The 19,901-nt window shown below is 37.9% G+C and overlaps 1 protein-coding gene across 2 annotated transcripts in view; it reads right to left on the minus strand.

Annotated features, from left to right (window-relative positions):
• vir (VIR_N domain-containing protein) overlaps positions 1-19,901 on the minus strand; it is a 346,195-nt gene that overhangs the window by 198,475 nt on the left and 127,819 nt on the right. For both annotated transcript variants that reach the window (XM_090377624.1, XM_090377623.1), the window contains exon 17: positions 13,568-13,685. In XM_090377624.1, the coding sequence (XP_090233750.1) occupies positions 13,568-13,685 (118 nt within the window). The remainder of the gene's footprint in view (positions 1-13,567; positions 13,686-19,901) is intronic.

A 19,901-nucleotide genomic window follows, 5' to 3' on the forward strand; every position in this document is an offset into this window, starting at 1 on the left:
ATCGATTAACAGTAGCCGCAGGCAGAGGTGGAAATGATTCTTGCACTGCTTCCTGGAAAACAAGTTGCTAGGGATTTCAGGAAATGCTGGGGGTCATGATACTAAATAGATGGGCTGTGTTAGAGTAACTAAGAGTAAGAAGAGGTGCATATATACTTGCATTTACATAAATGCTAGGAGTATAGCAAATAAATTTGATAAATTTAAAGTGCTGGTCGAGACATCAAAGGCAGATATTGTTGAGATATCAGAGACGTGGTGTCGCACAGATATTAGGAATGCAGAATTGGAATTTGTGGAGTAGGATGTGTACAGAAAGGAGAGATAGGATAGGAAGGGAGGAGGGGTTATGCTGTTAGTTAAGAAACACATAAAATCTAAGGAAGTGTATCCAGTTGACATAGATGGACAGTGCGATGTTGAGTCAGTTTGGTGTCACATAAGCACTGGGAAAGCAAAAATGATGGTAGGAGTTTGTTATAGACCTAATGACTCTGATCAGTACAATGAACGATTATACAGAGAAATAGAGTGGGCCAGCAAATCATAGTGTCTTATAATGGGGGATTTTAACTTCCCGGATATTGACTGGAACTTGTGGATTGGTCACTCACACACTAGCAAGGATTTTGTGGATTTATTGGATGATTGTTTTCTACAGCAGCATGTTAGAGAGGCAACCAGAGGAGGTGTAACACTCTTGATCTGATTATCAGCAGTGATTATTCTTGCATTAAGAATTTACAGATAAAGGAACCACTAGGTGGCAGTGATCACAGTGTAATGATGTGGGATTTACTTAAAGATGCAACTACCATCAGGGGTAAAGGGAAGCGGTCTATGCTTTTCGTAAAGGTGACTACAGTGGTCTCAGAGATTTTTTTTAAATTCTATACAGTGGGACCAACTGATGATGTTACCAACAGCAAATTCTAAATGGAAAGCATTCAAAGAAGTAATCTTGGAAGCTTTCCATTTAGAATTTGGAGGCTTTTTGCTCCAAAAGAAATATTAGGCCTATGCTTCGGCCTAATGGATGTCAGATGAACTAATGAGATTCGTGGCAGAGAAGAAAAATGCATAGGATGCATATAAATTATCAGGTGACACAGAAGCCTACTGAAGATGTAACCTGGTCTGCAATCAAGTCACAAAGAAGGTTAGGCAGGCAAAGGCAGATTACAAGAAATCTTTGGCAAAGGATGAAAAGAAAAACACCAAAGAGTTCTTTACTTATGATAACTCTAGAAGGAAGGAGATAAATCATATTGGTCCACTCAGTTTCCAATATGATTGGAAACTCAACGTTGTTATGGGCCTATATGACAGCTTGAAGGACAGGGTGGATGCCCTCGAAGGATCTAAATTGAGGGGCCCATCAGTCTCTCAGCTGCCCACATCAACGGCAGAGCTTGCACTTGGTCATCACACAACACAGTGGCAACCCCCAAGGTAGAATGCACTGGTCCCATAGGAACTAGTAGTTGTTGGTGACTATTGTCAGGAAAATGGGGAACATGCTTTGTAAAAATGATAGGTGCAACAGGACCAGGGTATGTCTGCCAGGGGCAAAGGTTGATGACGTTGTAGAGTGGATATTGTGCAAGGCTCAAGGGATTGTGCAAGGCTCAAGGGATAGAATTTTTTTCAGCCTGGTCTGTACTTGTTAACAGGAGAGACTGCTTCTACAGGGATGGGATACACTTAAATAGAAAGAGTGCAAGAATATTTGCTGATGCTATCGAGGCAGTGTTAGGTGGGTCAGAAAACTGATAGCTTGGGGGTGGGGGATACAAGGACTAATAGTTTAACAGTAGTCGCAGGCAGAGGTGAAGGTGATTCTTGCACAACTTCTATTAGAATAAGTAGCAACCTGGAGCGAGGGGTGTTGGGGGTTTCAGGGACAGATGGCAGTCATCGTAAAATAGGTGGGTATATGGGATGTGTTAGGGTAACTAAGATAGGAATAGGAGCATGTATACCAATGCTAGAAGTATAGTAAATAAATTTGATGAATTTGAAGTGTTGGTCAAGACATCAAAGGCGGATATTGTTAGGATAGTAGAGGCGGATATTGTTAGGATATCTCTGTGACACCACATTAGAGATGTGGTGTCACAGAGATATTAGGAATGCAGAACTGGAATTTGGGGAGTACAATGTGTACAGAAAGGATAGACAGGATAGAAAGGGAGGAGGTTTTATGCTGTTAATTAAGAAAAACATAAAACGAAAGAAGTGCACCCAGTTGATATAGATGAACAGTGCACTGTTGAGTCAGTTTGGTGTGACATAAGCACTGCGAAAGCAAAAATAAGAGTAGGAGTGTGTTATAGGCCTAATGACTCGAATGAATACAATGAACAATTGTACAGAGAAATAGAGTGGGCTAGTAAATCGGAATGTCTTATATGGGGGATTTTAACTTCCCAGATATTGACTGGAACTTGTGGATTGGTCACTCACACAATAGTTAGACTTTTGTGGATTTATTGGATGATTGTTTTCTGCAGCAGCATGTTCGAGAGGCAACCAGAGAGAGTAATACTCTTGAACTGGTTATCAGCAGTGATCATTCATGTATTAAGAATTTGCAGATAAAGGAACCAATAGGTGGCAGTGATCACAATGTACTGATGTGGGATTTACTTAAAGATTTAATTACCATCGGGGGTAAAGGAAAGGGTTTTTGCTTCCGTAAAGGTGAGTACAGTGGTCTCAGAAAGTTTTTAAATTTGTACAGTGGGATCAACTGACGATGTTACCAACAGTAAATTCTAAGTGGGAAGCACTCAAGGAATTAATCGTGGATGCTACTAAAAGTTTCATACCTCTTAAGAAATATTGTTCACGGTTTAGGCCTAAATGGCTATCTAATGAACTAATGAGACTCGTAACAGAGAAGAAAAATGCATGGGATGCATAAAAATTATCAAGCGACTCAGAAGCCTATGGCAGATATAAGCTAGTCTGTAATCAGGTCACAAAGGAGGTTAGGCAGGCGAAGGCAGATTACGAGAAATCCTTGGCAAAAGATACAAAGAAAAACAGCACGGATTTCTTTACTTATATAAACTCTAAAAGGAAGGGGATGAATCTGATTGGTCCACTTGACATCGATGGTTCGAATGTTGATGATCCTGCTCACATAGCAAACAAACTGAATGAGTATTTTGCATCTACATTCACACATGAGGAATTATTAAGGTTTGAAAATGGCAGAAGGTTATCAAATTGTAGTAGGGTGCTTAATGATTTTGTAATAACTGAGAGCAAAGTGGAGGAGAAATTGTTGAAGTTAAACATAAGAAAGGCACCTGGGGTGGATGGGATCTATCCAGTTATATTAAAGGAGGCGGCAAAGCAACTAAGCAAATTCTTAGCCATAATTATGAAAGCATCTTTGGACACAGGGGAGGTTCGCACGGACTGGAGATGTACAAATGTATCCCCAATTCACAAAGGGGGATCGAAGGGTGACATGAGTAATTACAGACCAGTTAGTTTAACTTCTGTTCCGGGTAAAATAATGGAGTCACTGGCTAAAGATGCACTGCGGGATCATCTAGATAAGACTGCAGCAATAATTCAGACACAGCATGGGTTTGTTAAGGGAAAGTCTTGTCTGACAAATTTGATAAGATATTATGATGTGGTTACAAAGGAACTGGATGCAAAAAATAATTTTGATATCATATATTTGGATTTCAGGAAAGCTTTTGACACTGTTGTGCATGGAAGACTATTGTACAAATTGGAGCAGAATGGTATTAAGGGTAAGTTGCTACAATGGATAAAAGGATAGTAAAGTGGGAGAAGACAGAGGGAGGTAATCAATGGGTGCTGCTCTTCGTGGACTAATGTTATTAGTGGAGTCCCACAGGGTTCGGTGTTGGGTCCACTGTTGTTTTGTATATTTATCAATGATATTGATGAAGGTATATCAGGCTTAATGTCGAAGTTTGCAGATGATACAAAGGTTGGCAGGGTTGTTAATGCCAGTAATGGCAGTGTGCTACGGCAACAGGATCTAGATAATTTGGGAAGATGGGCTAAGAAGAGGCAACTGAAGTTTAACCTTGACAAATGCAAAGTACTGCATATAGGTAGAAGTAACCCCAGAGAAACGTACCAACTGTGTGGTACTACACTTAAGGTGGTAGAAAATGAAAAATACCTGTGAGTAATTGTGCAGTTAGATATGAAGTTTTCTGAGCAATGCCGACAGGCTGCCAAGGGCAGGTCATGGGGTTTTGTCAATGATATATAGGAATTTTGCTAGCAGGGAAAAGGAGGTAATTATCCCTCTTTATAAGGCAATGGTCAGGCCACACCTTGAGTACTGTGTACAGGAGGCCTCAATTTAGGAAGGATGTAGATTTACTTGAGCGTGTACAGAGAAGGGCAACAAGATTGGTGAGGGGAATGAAGGGATCCTCTTACCAAGAGAGGCTTAAGTTCTGCAAATTGCAGTGGCTGGAGACTAGGCACCTGCGCGGTGATCTGATTGAGGTGTATAAGGCCTTGAATGGGTTGCGCACGCTGAATTCTGATGGGATCCTTCCACTTGTTCAGATTACGAACCTAAGGGGGCATAAATTCAAATTAAGAAAGGACAGATGTAGAATAGATGTGCGGAAATTTGCCTTTGGCCGGCGGGTGGTTAATTGCTAGAACAAATTTCCATCTGTCGTTGTGGAAGTTGATAGGTTGAATAAATTAAGGAGTAACTGAACAGGCATTTGGAGGGAATGGTGTGATTTTTTTTTTTTTTTGGCTGATGCTGCATAAGCTCATACACTTGCTTTCTTGCATCACATGCCACTACTACTACTACCTCATTGTGTCAAATTCATCTGTTGTCACTACCGTTCTCCCAACTCCACTAATCACTTGGAGCTCTTTGACTTCCTCTCTTTGCAACTTGACTTTCTCCAGTCCAACTTTCCTAACAGAGAGGTAATTTTAATGTTCACAACTCCAGCTGGCTTCCGCTTTTTAGTCACACCGACACAGCTGGTCGAGATGCTGAGGCTTTTGCAATTACTAATGACCTTGCACAGATTGTTCATTTATCTACAAGAATACCGGACAATCCTAATCATACAGCCAAAACGCTTGATCTTTTTCTCACAAACAACCCTTCTAAGTACACGGTCGAAGTGAGAGGTCCTTTGGGCACTTCAGATCACAACTTGGTGATTGTCTCTTCTCCAATGGAGCCTTTATCTCATGGCTATTCCCAACCTTGTGTTGTTTGGCATTACAAGAATGCAAAATGGGATGACCTGCGAGATTTCTTTTCTTTGGTCGGATTACTGTTTCAAAACTTCTAATGTCAATGTTTGTTCAGATCGTTTCAGTGAAATTATTCTTGCAGGAATGGAATCCTTAATCCCACACTCCACTTTAAAATGTCGTCTTTTATCTAAACCTTGGTTTTCCAATAAATGTGCTAAGGCTGTTCAAGAGAAGAATGTTGCATATCGTAATTGGCTTGTTTCTAATTCTTCAGTTTCATTTTCTGCCTACACCAAAGCTCGCAACAATTGTAAAGCAATTATTAATCAGTCCAAACTAGGGTTTGAACAGGCTAAGAGTAGAAAACTTGCTTCTTACCTAATGGTAGCCGAACATTCTGGTCTCTTGCCAAAGCTATTGGCCACAACTTTTGCCCATCTCTGCTCCCACATCTGTCCAAACCAGATGGTTCGGTTGTCACTTCATCCAAGGATAAAGCTGACCTGCTAGCATCCCATTTTTCTTCCAGCTCATGTATTAATGATCTTGGGAAAACACCTCCCACCATTCCCAACACACTCCATTCAATGCCTCCTGTGGTCTTCTGTCAAAAGGATGTCAGAAGGATTTTGACAAATCTTGATGCTAAGAAAGCTCCCGGACCCTATGGTATTTCTCCACTTGTTCTCAAAATCTGTGCTCCTGAACTTACTCCTATTTAATGCCGCCTTTTTTCACTTTCTTATTCCAAAGGTGTTTTTCCTTCTGGTTGGAAATTTGCTCATATCCAGCCAGTTCCTAAAAAGGGTGACAAATCCCTCCATCCAATTATCGTACCATTGCAATTACTTCTACTCTTTCTAAAGTAGTGGAGAAATCAATTAACCACCAACTCTTACACTACTTAGAAACCTTCCGTCTGATCAACGATCGCCAGTATGGATTCCATCAGTGTCAATCCACTGGTGATATTCTGGCTTATGTTACCCATTTATGGACTAATTCAATGGAAAGGTTCGATGAAACACAAGTAGTTGCTCTTGACATCTCAAAGGCTTTCGATCGTGTTTGGCATAAAGGTCTTCTAAACAAGCTTCCATCTTATGGTTTGCCAACTGTTTTTAGTAATTGGTTATCCAGTTTTCTCTCTGATCGCTCACTGAGGGTGATGGTAGATGGCTCTCTGTCTTCTAACTTCTCCACTAATGCCGGTGTCCCCCAAGGTTCAGTTCTTTCCCCCACTTTTTTCCTCTTGTGTATTAACGACCTTTTTCCATTGACTGGAAATCCTATCCATAGTTTTGCCAATGATAGCACATTGCATTCCACTTTCCATTTTGAGAAACCTCGTCCTGCTCAATCAGCTTCAACTTCTCGAAAATCTGCTACCAATTCCTTAAATGTCGATCTTCAGGTAATTCTCCAGTGGGGCAAAGACAACTTAGTTGATTTCAACCCTTCTAAAATCCAATCTCGTCTTATATCTCGCAAAAAGGATTCTTCTGCTCCTATGCTTATCTTTAGTGACACTCCGATTTCTAGGCAAAATGATATCTCTCTTTTGGGGATTACCCTGACTTCTAATCTCTCTTGGCACAAGCACATTACAAATATTGCTTCCTCTGCATCTAAAAAACTTGGTTTTCTCTTTCGCTCTCGTGGCGTTACTTTTCTTCCAAACATTTGCTCACTCTGTATAAATCGCAAATCCATCCTGCATGGAATATTGTTCCCACATCTGGGGTGGTGCCCCCAAAACCTCTTTCAGGCTTCTTGATTCCATTCAGAAGAGGGCATTTAGGTTAATTAATGATTCATCTCTAACAGAGTCTCTCCACTCACTGTCTCATAGACGTACTGTTTCTGCTGCAGGCCTCTTCTACAGATACTTCCATGGGCACTGTTCTTCTGAATTGGCTTCTATAATTCCCGCTCTCTCTCTCTCTCTCTCTCTCTCTCTCTCTCTCTCTCTTTCAAAACAGTCCAAACACATGCTGCCACCAGCTAACATCCATTTATGGTCCACCTTCAAACTCACAGAACCAATTTTTCATCTTCCTTGTTTATTCATTCAACTGCCGTTTTCTGGAACAACCTTACTTCATACCTATTTCCTGAAAATTACATTCTACAGAAGTTCAAGTCCAATGTCAACAAATATCTTCTTTCGTCTTCTCAACCTCCAACCCAAGCATGGTACTAAGTACTATAGGTTCTAATACCTCTCGTGTTTGGGGTTTACATAAAAAAAAAAAGGGCATTGCAGAATCATCTAGACACGGCTGCAGTAACAATTCACACACAGCATGGGTTTGTTAAGGGGAAGTCTTGTCCGACCAATTTGATTGGATACTGTGACATGGTCACAAAGGAGCTTGAACCAAAAAAAAATAATTCTGATATCATATACTTGGATTTCAAAAATGTTATTGATACTGTTGCACATGGAAGACTACAATACAAATTGGAGCAGTTTGGCATAAAGGTGAAGTTGCTGAAGATATATTGATGAAGGTATATCAAGCTTAATGTCAAAGTTTGCAGATGATGCAAAGGTTGGCAGTGTTTTAAATAACAGAAATGACAGTATGCTCCTGCAACAAGATCTGGAAAAGTTGGGCAGATGGGCTAAGAAGTGGCAACTGAAGTTTAACAAATACAAAGTACTGCATATGGGTAGTAGTAACCTCAGATAAATGTACCAACTGTGTACTACACTCATGGTAGTGGAGAATGAAAAAAGACCTGGGGGTAATTGTGCAGTCAGACATGAAGTTTTCTGAGCAGTGCAGACAAGCTGCCAGAGTAGGTCTTGGGTTTTGTCAATGATATACAGGAGGAAGTCTTAGGCTCATGCTGCACCTGATAATAATAATTTTTCGAGAAGGGATAAGGAGGTGATTATTCCCTTGTATAAGGCAATGGTCAGGCCACACTTTGAGTACTGTGTACAGGTCTAGACTCCTCATTTTAGGAAGGATGTAGAGTTGATAGAGTGAGTACAGAGAAGAGCAACAAGACTGGTGAGGGGAACTAAGGGGTGTTCTTATGAAGAAAGGCTAAAGTTCTGCAAATTGCAGCATCTGGAGACTTGGCACCTGTGAGGCGATCTGATTCAAGTGGATGGATTGAGTGGATTGACCAAGATCAATGTTGATAGGATTCTTCCTCTTGCTCAGATTACAAACCTGAGGAGGCATAAACCGAAATTGAAGAAAGACAATTGTAAAATAGATGTGCGGAAATTTGCCTTTAGCCAGCAGGTAGTTGATTGCTGGAACAAACTTCCATATGTCGTTGTGAAAGGTGAAATAAGCTTGCTTTCTTGCATCTTATGCCTCTACTAATGCTAATCTGACTGTTTCACATCCCCTGGAAAGTTCAGCTTGCTTCACATAAATAGCATTCAGAAGTATCTGTTCAACTCATCTTCTATTTCTTCTTGGCTTTCTAAGGACTATTTGATTTATCCTCTTCTTTTCTGTATTCACACAAGAATTTCCTATACCTATTCTAAGATGTCCAGCAATTTCTCCTAATCGGCTTTCACCCATCTTGCCCCATCAGTGGCTTTGTTATATATTCTCTTATAATGCTGATACAAATTAGAATCAAATGTTTGTCTGTAATTGTCCCACACTTGTTTCTTTTGCTCATATTAAAATATTAACCTCACCTATCCTCCAATTTGGCATTTTACATTTATGGACCTTGACCACTGGAACAAATATATTTGTGATTGCGATGATAAATCCATTGTATATTTCCCATAGCATATTTGCATCTGATCCATACAGTAGATCAAGCCCAAGAAATATCTTATTCCATTATAGTTCCTTCTGTTGGAATTGATTCTTTTGTCCACATAGTTTCTTTAAATACAACCCATTTTATGGTATTGTGGTCACTATCTGCTACTTTAGTTTCCTTCTGCTGTCATGCATTTTATACATTTAGGCCAGGTACTATAACCTCTTATACTCTCTTGGAGTTGATGGCATATCACAGTAATTTTGGGGGAGGCAACAAGAGAATGTATTGAACCATTAAGGTAAATTGTGGGGGGAATCACTGGAATAAGGGGAGAGAGAGAGAGAGAGAGAGTAAGGTAAATTGTGGGGGGAATCACTGGAATAAGAGAGAGAGAGAGAGAGAGAGAGAGAGAGAGAGAGAGAGAGAGATTTCCTCAGGCTGGAGAAGTCCCAATGTATTTCCAATTCATAAAGGTGGTTCTAAGAATGAAGGGCACCTCTGTAGCCAGGTGGGCAGGAGCAGCAGTGAGTAGCACACGCTTCTTGATTAGACCAGGGTTTGAGCCTGTACCCACCAAATACAAAGGATGCGGAAAGGTCAGGAAATGACCACCGCATATCCCCGGAGCAATATGGCCTTAGTTGCTAATGCTCCTAAAAAAAAAAACCAAATAACAACAACTAAGAGTGAAGCTGGACTTCAGGGTAGGGAAAATCATGGAAGCAATAATCAAGGGTTTGGTACAGTATCATTTAAATTTTCCTTTTACAAACAGAATGATGGTTTTGCAAAGGGAACTTCATGTTCAATTAACCTGGTTAGCTAATTTGACAGAGTCATCACTTGTGAGCTAGAAGAAGGAAATAATTACAACATTGTTTACTTGAATTTCAGCAAGGCATTTGACTCAGTCCCACATGAGATGTTACTATATAATTTGGGACATTTTGAAGTCACATTGAGAAAATCCTTAGACGGATTGTAGGGCTGCTGCATAGCAGGAAGCAGAGAGTTGTGATTAATGGTTACTCTCCAGATTAGGCTAATGTAAGAAGTGTGGTTCTCAAAGGATTGGCACTGGGACCATTGTGTTTTTGATTATCTTAAGTGACATCAATAAAGGGATACACTGCATGATGTCAAAATTTGCAGATGATGTCAAAATTGGTGAAATAGTGCCAAGCAGCACTTCCTCAGGATGACCCAAATGGAATTCAGGGATAGTCAGAAAAGTTATAGCTATGTTTTAATGCAGCAAAATGCAAGGTCTTACACTTTGGGAACAGCAACAAAAAAAGTAACTTATACTGTTGGAGGAAAAATTAAAAACAACAGAGGAAGAAAGGGATTTGGGAGTTACAATATGGTCAGACAGGAAGTTCTATACAGCAGTGCAGATGGGTGGCAAGGAAAGCTCATGGCCTATTAGTGAGTCATCGAATATTTACTTGTAGAGATAGGGACATCATAATCACACTGTATAAGGCAATTGTAAGACCAATTGCCTTATACAGTGTGATTAATTAATTTTTTTGTATAAGGCAATTGCCAATTGTCTTATACAAAAAAAAAGACCACTTCTTGAAAAGAGTCCAAAAACAGGCAACATGCCTGGCGAGACCATTAAAATCAGCAAAAGGGATCAGCCATATGAGCAAAAACTTCAAATGTATGGACTACAGAGCTTGGGAACTAGGCACCTTAGAGGAGAAAGGAGATATAACTAAGTGTATAAGGCGCTCTGAAAGAGAAACTGAAGGCTATAAAGGCCCTGACAGGAGAAACTAGGGGTCATAAATTCAAATTAAAGAGGATGAGGTTTAGATTGGACTGCAGAAATATTTTTTTAGTCAGCAATTGGGGAAATTCAGATATCAGTAGGACAGATACGTACATGAGAAAATCAAACAGGTAATTTTTTTTATTTATTATTATTATTTTTGCTGGTAGTAGTAGTAGTGGCAAATGATGCAAGTAAACAAGCTTATATAGCATCGGCCCCAAAATGAAACCTACACAGTTCACCCATCCATATACTCCAAGAATTTATCTAGTTCTTCCTCGAATTTATTCAACTCATCCACGTCCACAATAATAGATGGAAACCTGTTCCAACAATCAACCACCAGTTGGCTGAAAGAAAACTTCCACACATCTATCCTTCCTCAACTTGAATTTATGTCCCCTCATGAGTGTAGTCTCAGCAAGTGGAAGAATGCCATAACATCCAGCTTGCTCAATCCATTCAAGGCTTTAAGCACCTCAATCAGATCTCTCAGCAGGTGCCTAGTGTCAAGGTGCTGCAATTTGCAGAACTGAAGCCTTTCTAAGTAAGAGCACCCTTCTGTTCCTGTGACCAGTCTGGTTGCCTTTCCCTGCTGTGGTTGGCCTGCAAATACCATTTTAGAGCTGTACTCTCAAAATGTAAGGAAGACTGGATATTGCCATGATGCCCATCATATAACCTCAAAAGATATTAATCATGCTGTATGATGGAAGATTTGGGAGAGGATTTGCTGGAGCTTTGCTCTGGAGACTAAACATGATTTCTGCCACTTCAAGCCTCCAATAAGCAAAGTGGTAGTATTGCACTGGTTGATGAAAGCCATCTACCACCTAGTAATGCCTGGTACCACAGAGGGGCAGCATTCCTCCATGTAGTGTGGGTACCACACCTTGCTTCCCGCTTATGGTCACCTACAGTGTGCTAGGTGCCGTATTTCAGGACTTGTACATGGGGGTTATACCTAGAGTTACTAACAATCTCACCACTGTGAAGGCACAAGCAGAGGATTTGGCTGTCACAGACCTATCAGACTTTACCGCAATTAGGTCCACTTGACTTGAATGTCAACTGAATATCAGTTCCATCAGCATTTTAGACTCCCAAGTAGCAAGCACAGCCTGGCATATTTCAGAGAATGTCTGCAACAGCCTCAAAGACCTATACTGCAGTGATTTTAAAATTTTCCTGCTAAAAATGCAGGATCTTAGGAGTGTCAAGTACCTGTAAAGACTACATAAAGAAGTTTAAATCTGATTTAGATGCCATAGAAATTGTATTGCAGCACTAATTACGAATGTCTTTCACTAATTTTATTTTTAATTTTCATGGTCAATCATTTCTATAAATATTTAAATGACAGTGGGGGGTGGGGAGATGCAAGAGGACTGACTCCCTTTATGCTGCCACATAATTTTCTAAATGGAATGCAGTAATCATTAAAAATGACCAGTAAGATTATGAAAATTAAAACAAAACTATTTTTTATAACAAGTTATATTATTTAAAAATACATAAAGAGGTTTGACTGGATAAAGAATATATTAATACACCCTTCATTTTCTGCTGCATTATACTTTATTTTTATTGTTTTAAATGGAGTTCTATAATTACTAAAAGAAGCCACATAAGATAAGAATTTTTAAAAAAACAAAGTGCAACCATTATGAACTGACATGATAGTGATATTAACTAGAAAAATATATCAATGAAAAACCCCCATAATGGCTGCACAGAAGTGGGAAATTTAGGTTATTTTAAGTTTTCTTTATTTCAAACTTGATTTATGAAAAACTTATTTATTTAAAGCTTGACATATGATTATAACAATTTGTGTGTAGGATTTTGACAATAAAAAATATTCATATATGTGAGTGCATTATAAACTTCTAAAGGATGGGGAGCAAAAAATCAACCTGTGTGACTAATTAAGTTAAAAAAAAAATACTATGACTAAGAAGTTGATATTTCAGAATTTCACCGCATGTAGTATTATTAATTAAGGGAAAAAATGAATGGAAAATATTAATGTGGCCATACGATAAATTTTAAATTTATTTAATGAAGAGTAGATCAGGAGTGAGCAATCTATGGTAACTGTGTCAAAAGCAGCACCAGAGAACAGCTTATACACAGGACAATGACATGTAATCATCCCAATAAGGCTTGCTAATGAATCTAAAACCAACCAACCAAGCATAGTAACAAAATCATTATAAAGACAGGCAATCATATATGTGTTTCTACCCCAAATGCATTTCTACTCACGTTATCTGAACTTATCTTTGCAAATAGTTTCCATACATACCACCTGATTTCAAAAATTCATCACTGGTACTCCACAGACTGGAAATTACAGTGAACCCAGTAACTAAATCTCACATACCACCTCTGTTTGACCTGATTAGAGAATTCAAAATGAAAATTTGTAAATGTACACAACTTTTTTAGTGATACACATTGTTCTGGGAATAAAGTTGGTATCTTTGTTTCCCTGCTAACATACCAATAAATAAAACCTCAATAGCACAAGGTATAGCATTTCATGATAATTTGTTGTTATTATTATTATTATAGGCTTACTGTTGCTATTACAGCCAATACTGTGTTTCTCTAACTAAATAAAATTATATGTTCAATCCATTTACTATAACATACTTATTGGCCTGCTGATATCTAAAAACACAAATTCAACACTAACCAATGGCACAATCCAATACAACTTTACATACAAAAAAAGGGGGTGGGGATAAAGCAAAATCCTTAAATATAAAAATATTTATACAGTACCTCTTGCATGATATGCAAGAAGCATATCTACAAACTGCAAAGCCTGAAGATGGTACACTAAATGCATTCCAGTGATATGAGTTATGCTTTCTTCATTGCCTTCCTCTCTTGATTCATCCTATAAAAAAAGTCAAAACAATAACTTCAAACATTTCATAATTAATTAAGCTACTATAGTAAAACATTTTATATCAGGAAATAATAATATAGTAAAGCTTCAGCCAAGGAGAACAAAAAAAAAAAAAAAAAAATAATAATAATATATATATATATATATATATATTACAGAAAATTCATTATATAGATTATGGAATTAAAAACAGCATAACTTACCTAACCAACATCGCTTCTTTAACCAAGATGTGCATGTAATAAGCAATCAAAATGAGTAAAATATGGCGTGCGCATGTAAAATATCCTGTGAAATAATGTAACACAAAATATCCTGAACAGTGGTAATCCATTTAAGCATGGCATCAAATCACTTCATAGGATTTTACCATTTTGTATCAGAATTCACATGCTGCTTTGTTCTGTAATCAATTCCTGCTTTTTGAGGACCACTGAAAGAGTTTCCCTGACATTCCAAAACATCCTTTTTCTTATTTCTTCTGTATACCTCTCCTAGGATTTGTAATTTCTCATTAACTAAAAACAATTATGCTTCATCATATTCATGGTTTACAGCATTCACAAATTCAAATCACAGAACACTATGTATGTAGCAAAAACAGCCACAGTTTAACACATTCATTGTCACATAAATCGGTCTTTCCAGACCAGGTCTAGGCTCAATCATTCGGATAGGAGATGGTTCTTTCCTGACATGCCAGTTTCAGGTAATGACTAAATGATGCTATGAATTTCACGATTGATTCTAATAGCAGTCAAGTCAAGCAGTTAATGTCTATTAACATATGCACACTTAAATCATAAATATATAAACAATACTTTTTTATTTCTCAATAAATCTCAAAGCTTAATTATACAGAAATTTAACTTTGTTATATGAGTTTGCGGGACTTTTAGGTCAAGACTAAAATCAAAGAATCTGCTGCCACAGGAACAGTCATTTCATGGTGTCTATGATGGCTATAACATCATGAAAAAGAAGATTCCACATTTTTCCAAAGAAAGTACAATATATTGCAACAACATTCCTGCAGTTATGAACTGTTCTGGAATTGTCTACTAATCAATAGATTGAAAGCTATTTAATGACTCATCAAAGCAAAGCCTCAAAAGAGTTCTCCTTCATAATGGAACAAGCATGCATCCATTTAGCACTTAAGCGAAAACTATGAAAATGTCAAGTTCTTTTGAAAAAAAAAAAAAAAAAAAAATTCAGTACAAGGATGTTTTTGGCTAGTATGTGTAGATTTTCAAGTTACTAGCCTACCACTCGGCCAACAATTTGGTTACACAAAACTTCCTTAATTTCTGTGCCAGTGGTACAGCTGAGCAAGAAGTCAACATTAAAAAAGGAAAGTGTAGCCATCAAGATAGTCTCTGGCACCAGGTTCAAAAGAAAATTACAGGCAAGCCACTATTAGATTGAAAAAAAGAGTACTGTTGCCTCCTCTGCATATAAAGCTAGGTTGGATGAAACAGTTCAACTAAGCCCCGAACAAAGAAGGAAATTGTTTCAAGTATGTTTGCATGAAATTGCCATCACTTAAATAAATAAAAAAAAAAAAAAAAATTACAGCAGGGTTTTTTTTTTTTTTTTTTTTTTTTTAATCTGCAAGCAGCTGCTGGATTCTGTATTTGAATAATCCATAAACCAAACTGAGAGAGAGTTGGACTAGCTTTAAAATGTAGTACAGAATGTTTTGGGAAGCAATAGCAGATTATGAAACAAAAGATTCCATCACAATATAAAAGAAATGGAAAAATATAGACCAAGAGCATGAAATATCAATATGATGGATGCTAAAAAGAGGATAGTCACCAAGGAGTAGCTGCTAAAGCAAGTCAATAAAAGCACAAGTTTAACCTAATCTAGTGTATAAGAAATCCAGTTTGCAGCCATCTATGTTTGTCAAGATTTTTGATTTGGTAGTTGTTGGCGCATCGGCTTCTGTGGCCATATTGCACCTCCCAAGGTTTTTGCAGTACTTTGATCCAAGCCCGAGGTGGGAATCGAACCCGCGACCTTTGGGTTGCCGGGCAGGTACTTTACCCACTCGGCTAGCCCGGTCGGCGTTTGTCAAGAGAAGATAGCGTTTGATATTTCTGTATTTATAATAAAATAAAATTATAAATATAATAAAAAAAATAAATAACCTCTTTGTAAAATCTGTAAAAATACAAAATAAACCAGAACACCTCCTCCAATATTTTTTATTTGTAAAAAATTCATTCTAATGTGATAGAACAAATTTCAAGTAACTTTCAAAGTTTCCATTTAAAATATAGTTCAGATTTCCTGGCAGCAGTACTAGAGAACTTTTTTTAAAATGCAATTTAAAAAATTATTTATTCATTAATTACACATTTAAATTTTAAATATACAAATAAATGTTATACACAGAATTTTATCTCATAAGCAATGGAAATATATACAAGGAAGACTGTTTCCCATTCAAGGTATATAATCACTCATAGTAACAACCCTTTTAAAATGTGAAAATCAAGTCAAGACAATAATCATGTAAATAAATTTACATTAGCATTAGCAGAGGCATATGTTGCAAAAAAGCAAGCTTTTACAGCACAGCCAAAAAAAAAAAAAAAAAAAAACCTTCCCACCCATCCATTCACCTCAAAATTTTGTCCAGTTCATTCTTAAATTTATTTAAGCTATTAACTTCCACAAACGACAAATGGAAGTTTGTTTGTTCCAGCAATGAACTACCCGCTGGCTAAAGGCAAATTTCTGATATTCTACAACTGTCTTTCCTCAATTTGAGTTTAAGCCATCTTAGATAGTACATAATCTGAGCAAGACAAAGAATTCCATCAGCATTGAGCCTACTCAAACTATTCAAGGCCTTATACACCTCAACCAGATCATCTCACGGGTGCCTAGTCTCCAGACACTGCAATTTGCAGAACTTAAGCCTTTCCTGCTAAGAGCACACCTTTATTCCCCTCACCAGTCTTGCTACCCTTCTCTGTACTTCTAGCAACTCTACATCCTTCCTAAAATGAAGCCTCCAGACCTGTACACAGTACTCACAGTGTGGCCCGAGCATTGCCTTATGCAAAGGGATAATCACTTCCTTATCCCTGCTAACAAAATTCCTGTATATCATTGACAGAACCCCATGACTTGCTCTGACAGCCTGTCTGCACTGCTCAGAAAACTTCATATCTGACTGCACAATTAACCCCACGTCTTTTTTCATTCTCCAATAACCTTAGTGTAGTACCACACAACTGGTATATTTCTCTGGGGTTACCCCTACCCATATGCAGTACTTTGCATTTGTCAATTTAAACTTTAGGTGCCACTTCTCAGCCCATCTGCCCAACTTTTCTAGATCCTGTTGCAGTAGCATACTATCATTATTGTCATTAACAACCCTGCCAACCTTTGTATCATCTGCAAACTTCAACATTAAACCTGATATCCCTTCATCAACATCACTTATAAATATAACAAAACAACAATGGGACAAACACCGAACCATGGGGGACTCCACCAATAACATTAGTCCATGAAGAGCAGTGTCCATTGATTACCACTCTGTCTTCTCCCATTCAACCCTCCTTTTATCCATTGTAGCAACTTGACCTTAATGCTATACTGCTCCAATTTGTACAGTAGTCTTCCATGTGCAATGGTATGAAAAGCTTTCCTGAAATCCAAGTATATGATATCAAAATAATTTTTTTGCATCCAGTTCCTTTGTGACTACTTCATAGTATCCAATCAAATTGGTCAGACAACACTTCCCCTTAACAAACCCATGCAGCATCTGAATTATTGCTGCATGATGATTTAGATGATCCTGCCATGCTTCTTTTTGGAGCTTTTAGAAGAAAAAATTTCAGAAAATTCAGTCTTATAAAATAAACCATTTAAAAATAAATTTTCAAGTATTTAATGCTACAGAAACTAAAAAAACTACAGGTGATGTGCAAAATTTTAATGTATTTAAATGATTCCTAAAAAAAAACATTAATTGTTACCATATGTCCGTCAATTTTGTAATCATGCAGTGACACTTATCTTCAGCAATTCTGTGACAGAACTGAACAATCATCATGACCCTGAAGTCTACAATTTTTTTTTTTAATGAAAACCCCAAACACGAAAGGTGTCAAAACCTATAGTACTTAGTACCATGCATGGGTTGAAGGCGAAGTATGGGGGGAGGGGGATGCCGGAAACTTTGCTCTAGAGACTAAACATGGGTTTCGCCACTTCAAGCCTCCAATAAGCAAAGTGGTGGTATTTCACCGGTTGATGAAAGTCATCTACCACCTGAACGAATGTAGCACACTTCTTGCAGAATAACTTTCCTTTTAAGAAACCCCACAAGTCATGTGAGTTCAAGTCATCTGGACTTAGAAGTGGCCAAAAATACCCCCAGTTGGGACAATCAGGATAACCACTGGAAGTCCACAGAAAGCCAAGTTGCCATGAGATGCAGTAGGAAGTAATTTTAAAGCATATGCAGGTGCCAACATGAATTAACAGTTTCATGAAGAAGATGAAACTTTTACAAGAAAAAATTACAGAAACTTTTGCTACAATTAAGCCTTATAAAATAAACCATTTAAAAATATCTTCAAGTATTTAATGCAGAAAAAAAAACTACAGATGATGAACAAAATCTGAATGCATTTAAATGATTCCTAAGAAACTCATAATTGTTACCATACAGTACAAAACTGTTAATTCACACACACAAAGCTATAGAGTCACTTCCACTCTATGGCTATTATTCCAATGAAGCTGGACGGGAGGTTCTGTTGCCAAAAACTGCATGTGTTCATAGTCTCGTCCAAATTAAAATAAGCTTTGCATTTGCAACCCATATGATTGATAACATTGGAGTTCTTCCCTCTATCCATGTGTCTCTTCTACTTATCATTTTTTGCATGGTTTATGCAACATTATAATATAGTAGGGGAAGGACGTTACGTCATTGTTATCCATTAAGAATTATTAATATGTATAATTAACCACTCTTTTACCACGTGAAGTTTTTAATATATATTTTATTAAGCATACATTAAACTGTCTGCCAGGGGCAAAGGTTGATGACGTTGTAGAGCAGATATCATCTTTTAAGGGCACAAAGGGTGATATTGTTGTACACGTTGGCACTAATGATATTAAGAGTAGGAGACTGGAGGAATTACTTAACAAGTACAGGTCAATGTTGAAAAAAAGCTGTAGTTAGAGTTGAATTTGAAAGTGTCGGCAATTCTGCCCAGACACGATAGGAGGGAGTATCCTTGTCAATCAATTCGGCCCTGAAGAGATTGTGCAAGGCTCAAGGGGTAGAATATTTCTCAGCCTGGTCTGTGCTTAATAACAGGAGAGACTGCTTCTACAGGGATGGGATACATTTAAATAGAAAGTGTGCAAGAATATTTAGTGATGTTGTTGTTGTTGTGATGGGGGTTTAATGGCGCACGAGCTGCTGGGGCTATAGTGCGCCTATTCATAGGAAAATGATAAAATTCAAATTTCTGATAGAATCAATTTATGATTTATTACAGTGATGGTTTAGAATTTATCATACAATCCAATTTTTTTCAAAAACGAGAAGAATTCGTTGATGTTTGCATCGTCACCTATAATATTTTTTAATGTCTTCGGTTCCGGAAGATTTTTTAGGGAAAGGAGGATGGATATTCTGTCCTGATCGTAGTGAGGGCAGTCAATGAGAATGTGTTTGACTGATAAGTGCGAGGAACAGTGTGGACAATGAGGAGGATCCTCTCCTGTAAGTAGGTGAAGGTGTGTCAGATATGTATGTCCTATCCGCGCTCGTGCAAGCACTACTTCTTCTCTGCGTACTGTTTTGGTGCTAGAGCGCCAAAGTTGTGGATCCTGTTTCAACTGATAAAGTTTATTATTGCTTTGGGTGTGCCATAGCTCTCTCCACAGTGCAAGACATGTTGTTTGTATGATATTATTATAGTCATAGATTGGAATAGGAGCATGGGTTAAATCATAAGTTGATGGATTTTTGGCAGTTTTGTCAGCCAGTTCATTCCCTTTTATCCCCGAATGGGCTGGGATCCAACAAAAGGTCACTGATTGATGACGTTCTTCAATTTTTAATAAGAGGCTTCTGATTTGGTTTAAAATAGGATGAACCTTGTAAGAAAAGTTTTGTATTGCTGTAATTGAGCTTAGAGAGTCAGTATA

This window comes from Mastigoproctus giganteus, chromosome 7 (assembly GCF_048544385.1).
Source record: "Mastigoproctus giganteus isolate SK-2022 chromosome 7, ASM4854438v1, whole genome shotgun sequence".
Classification (NCBI taxonomy): Eukaryota; Metazoa; Arthropoda; class Arachnida; order Uropygi; family Thelyphonidae; genus Mastigoproctus; species Mastigoproctus giganteus.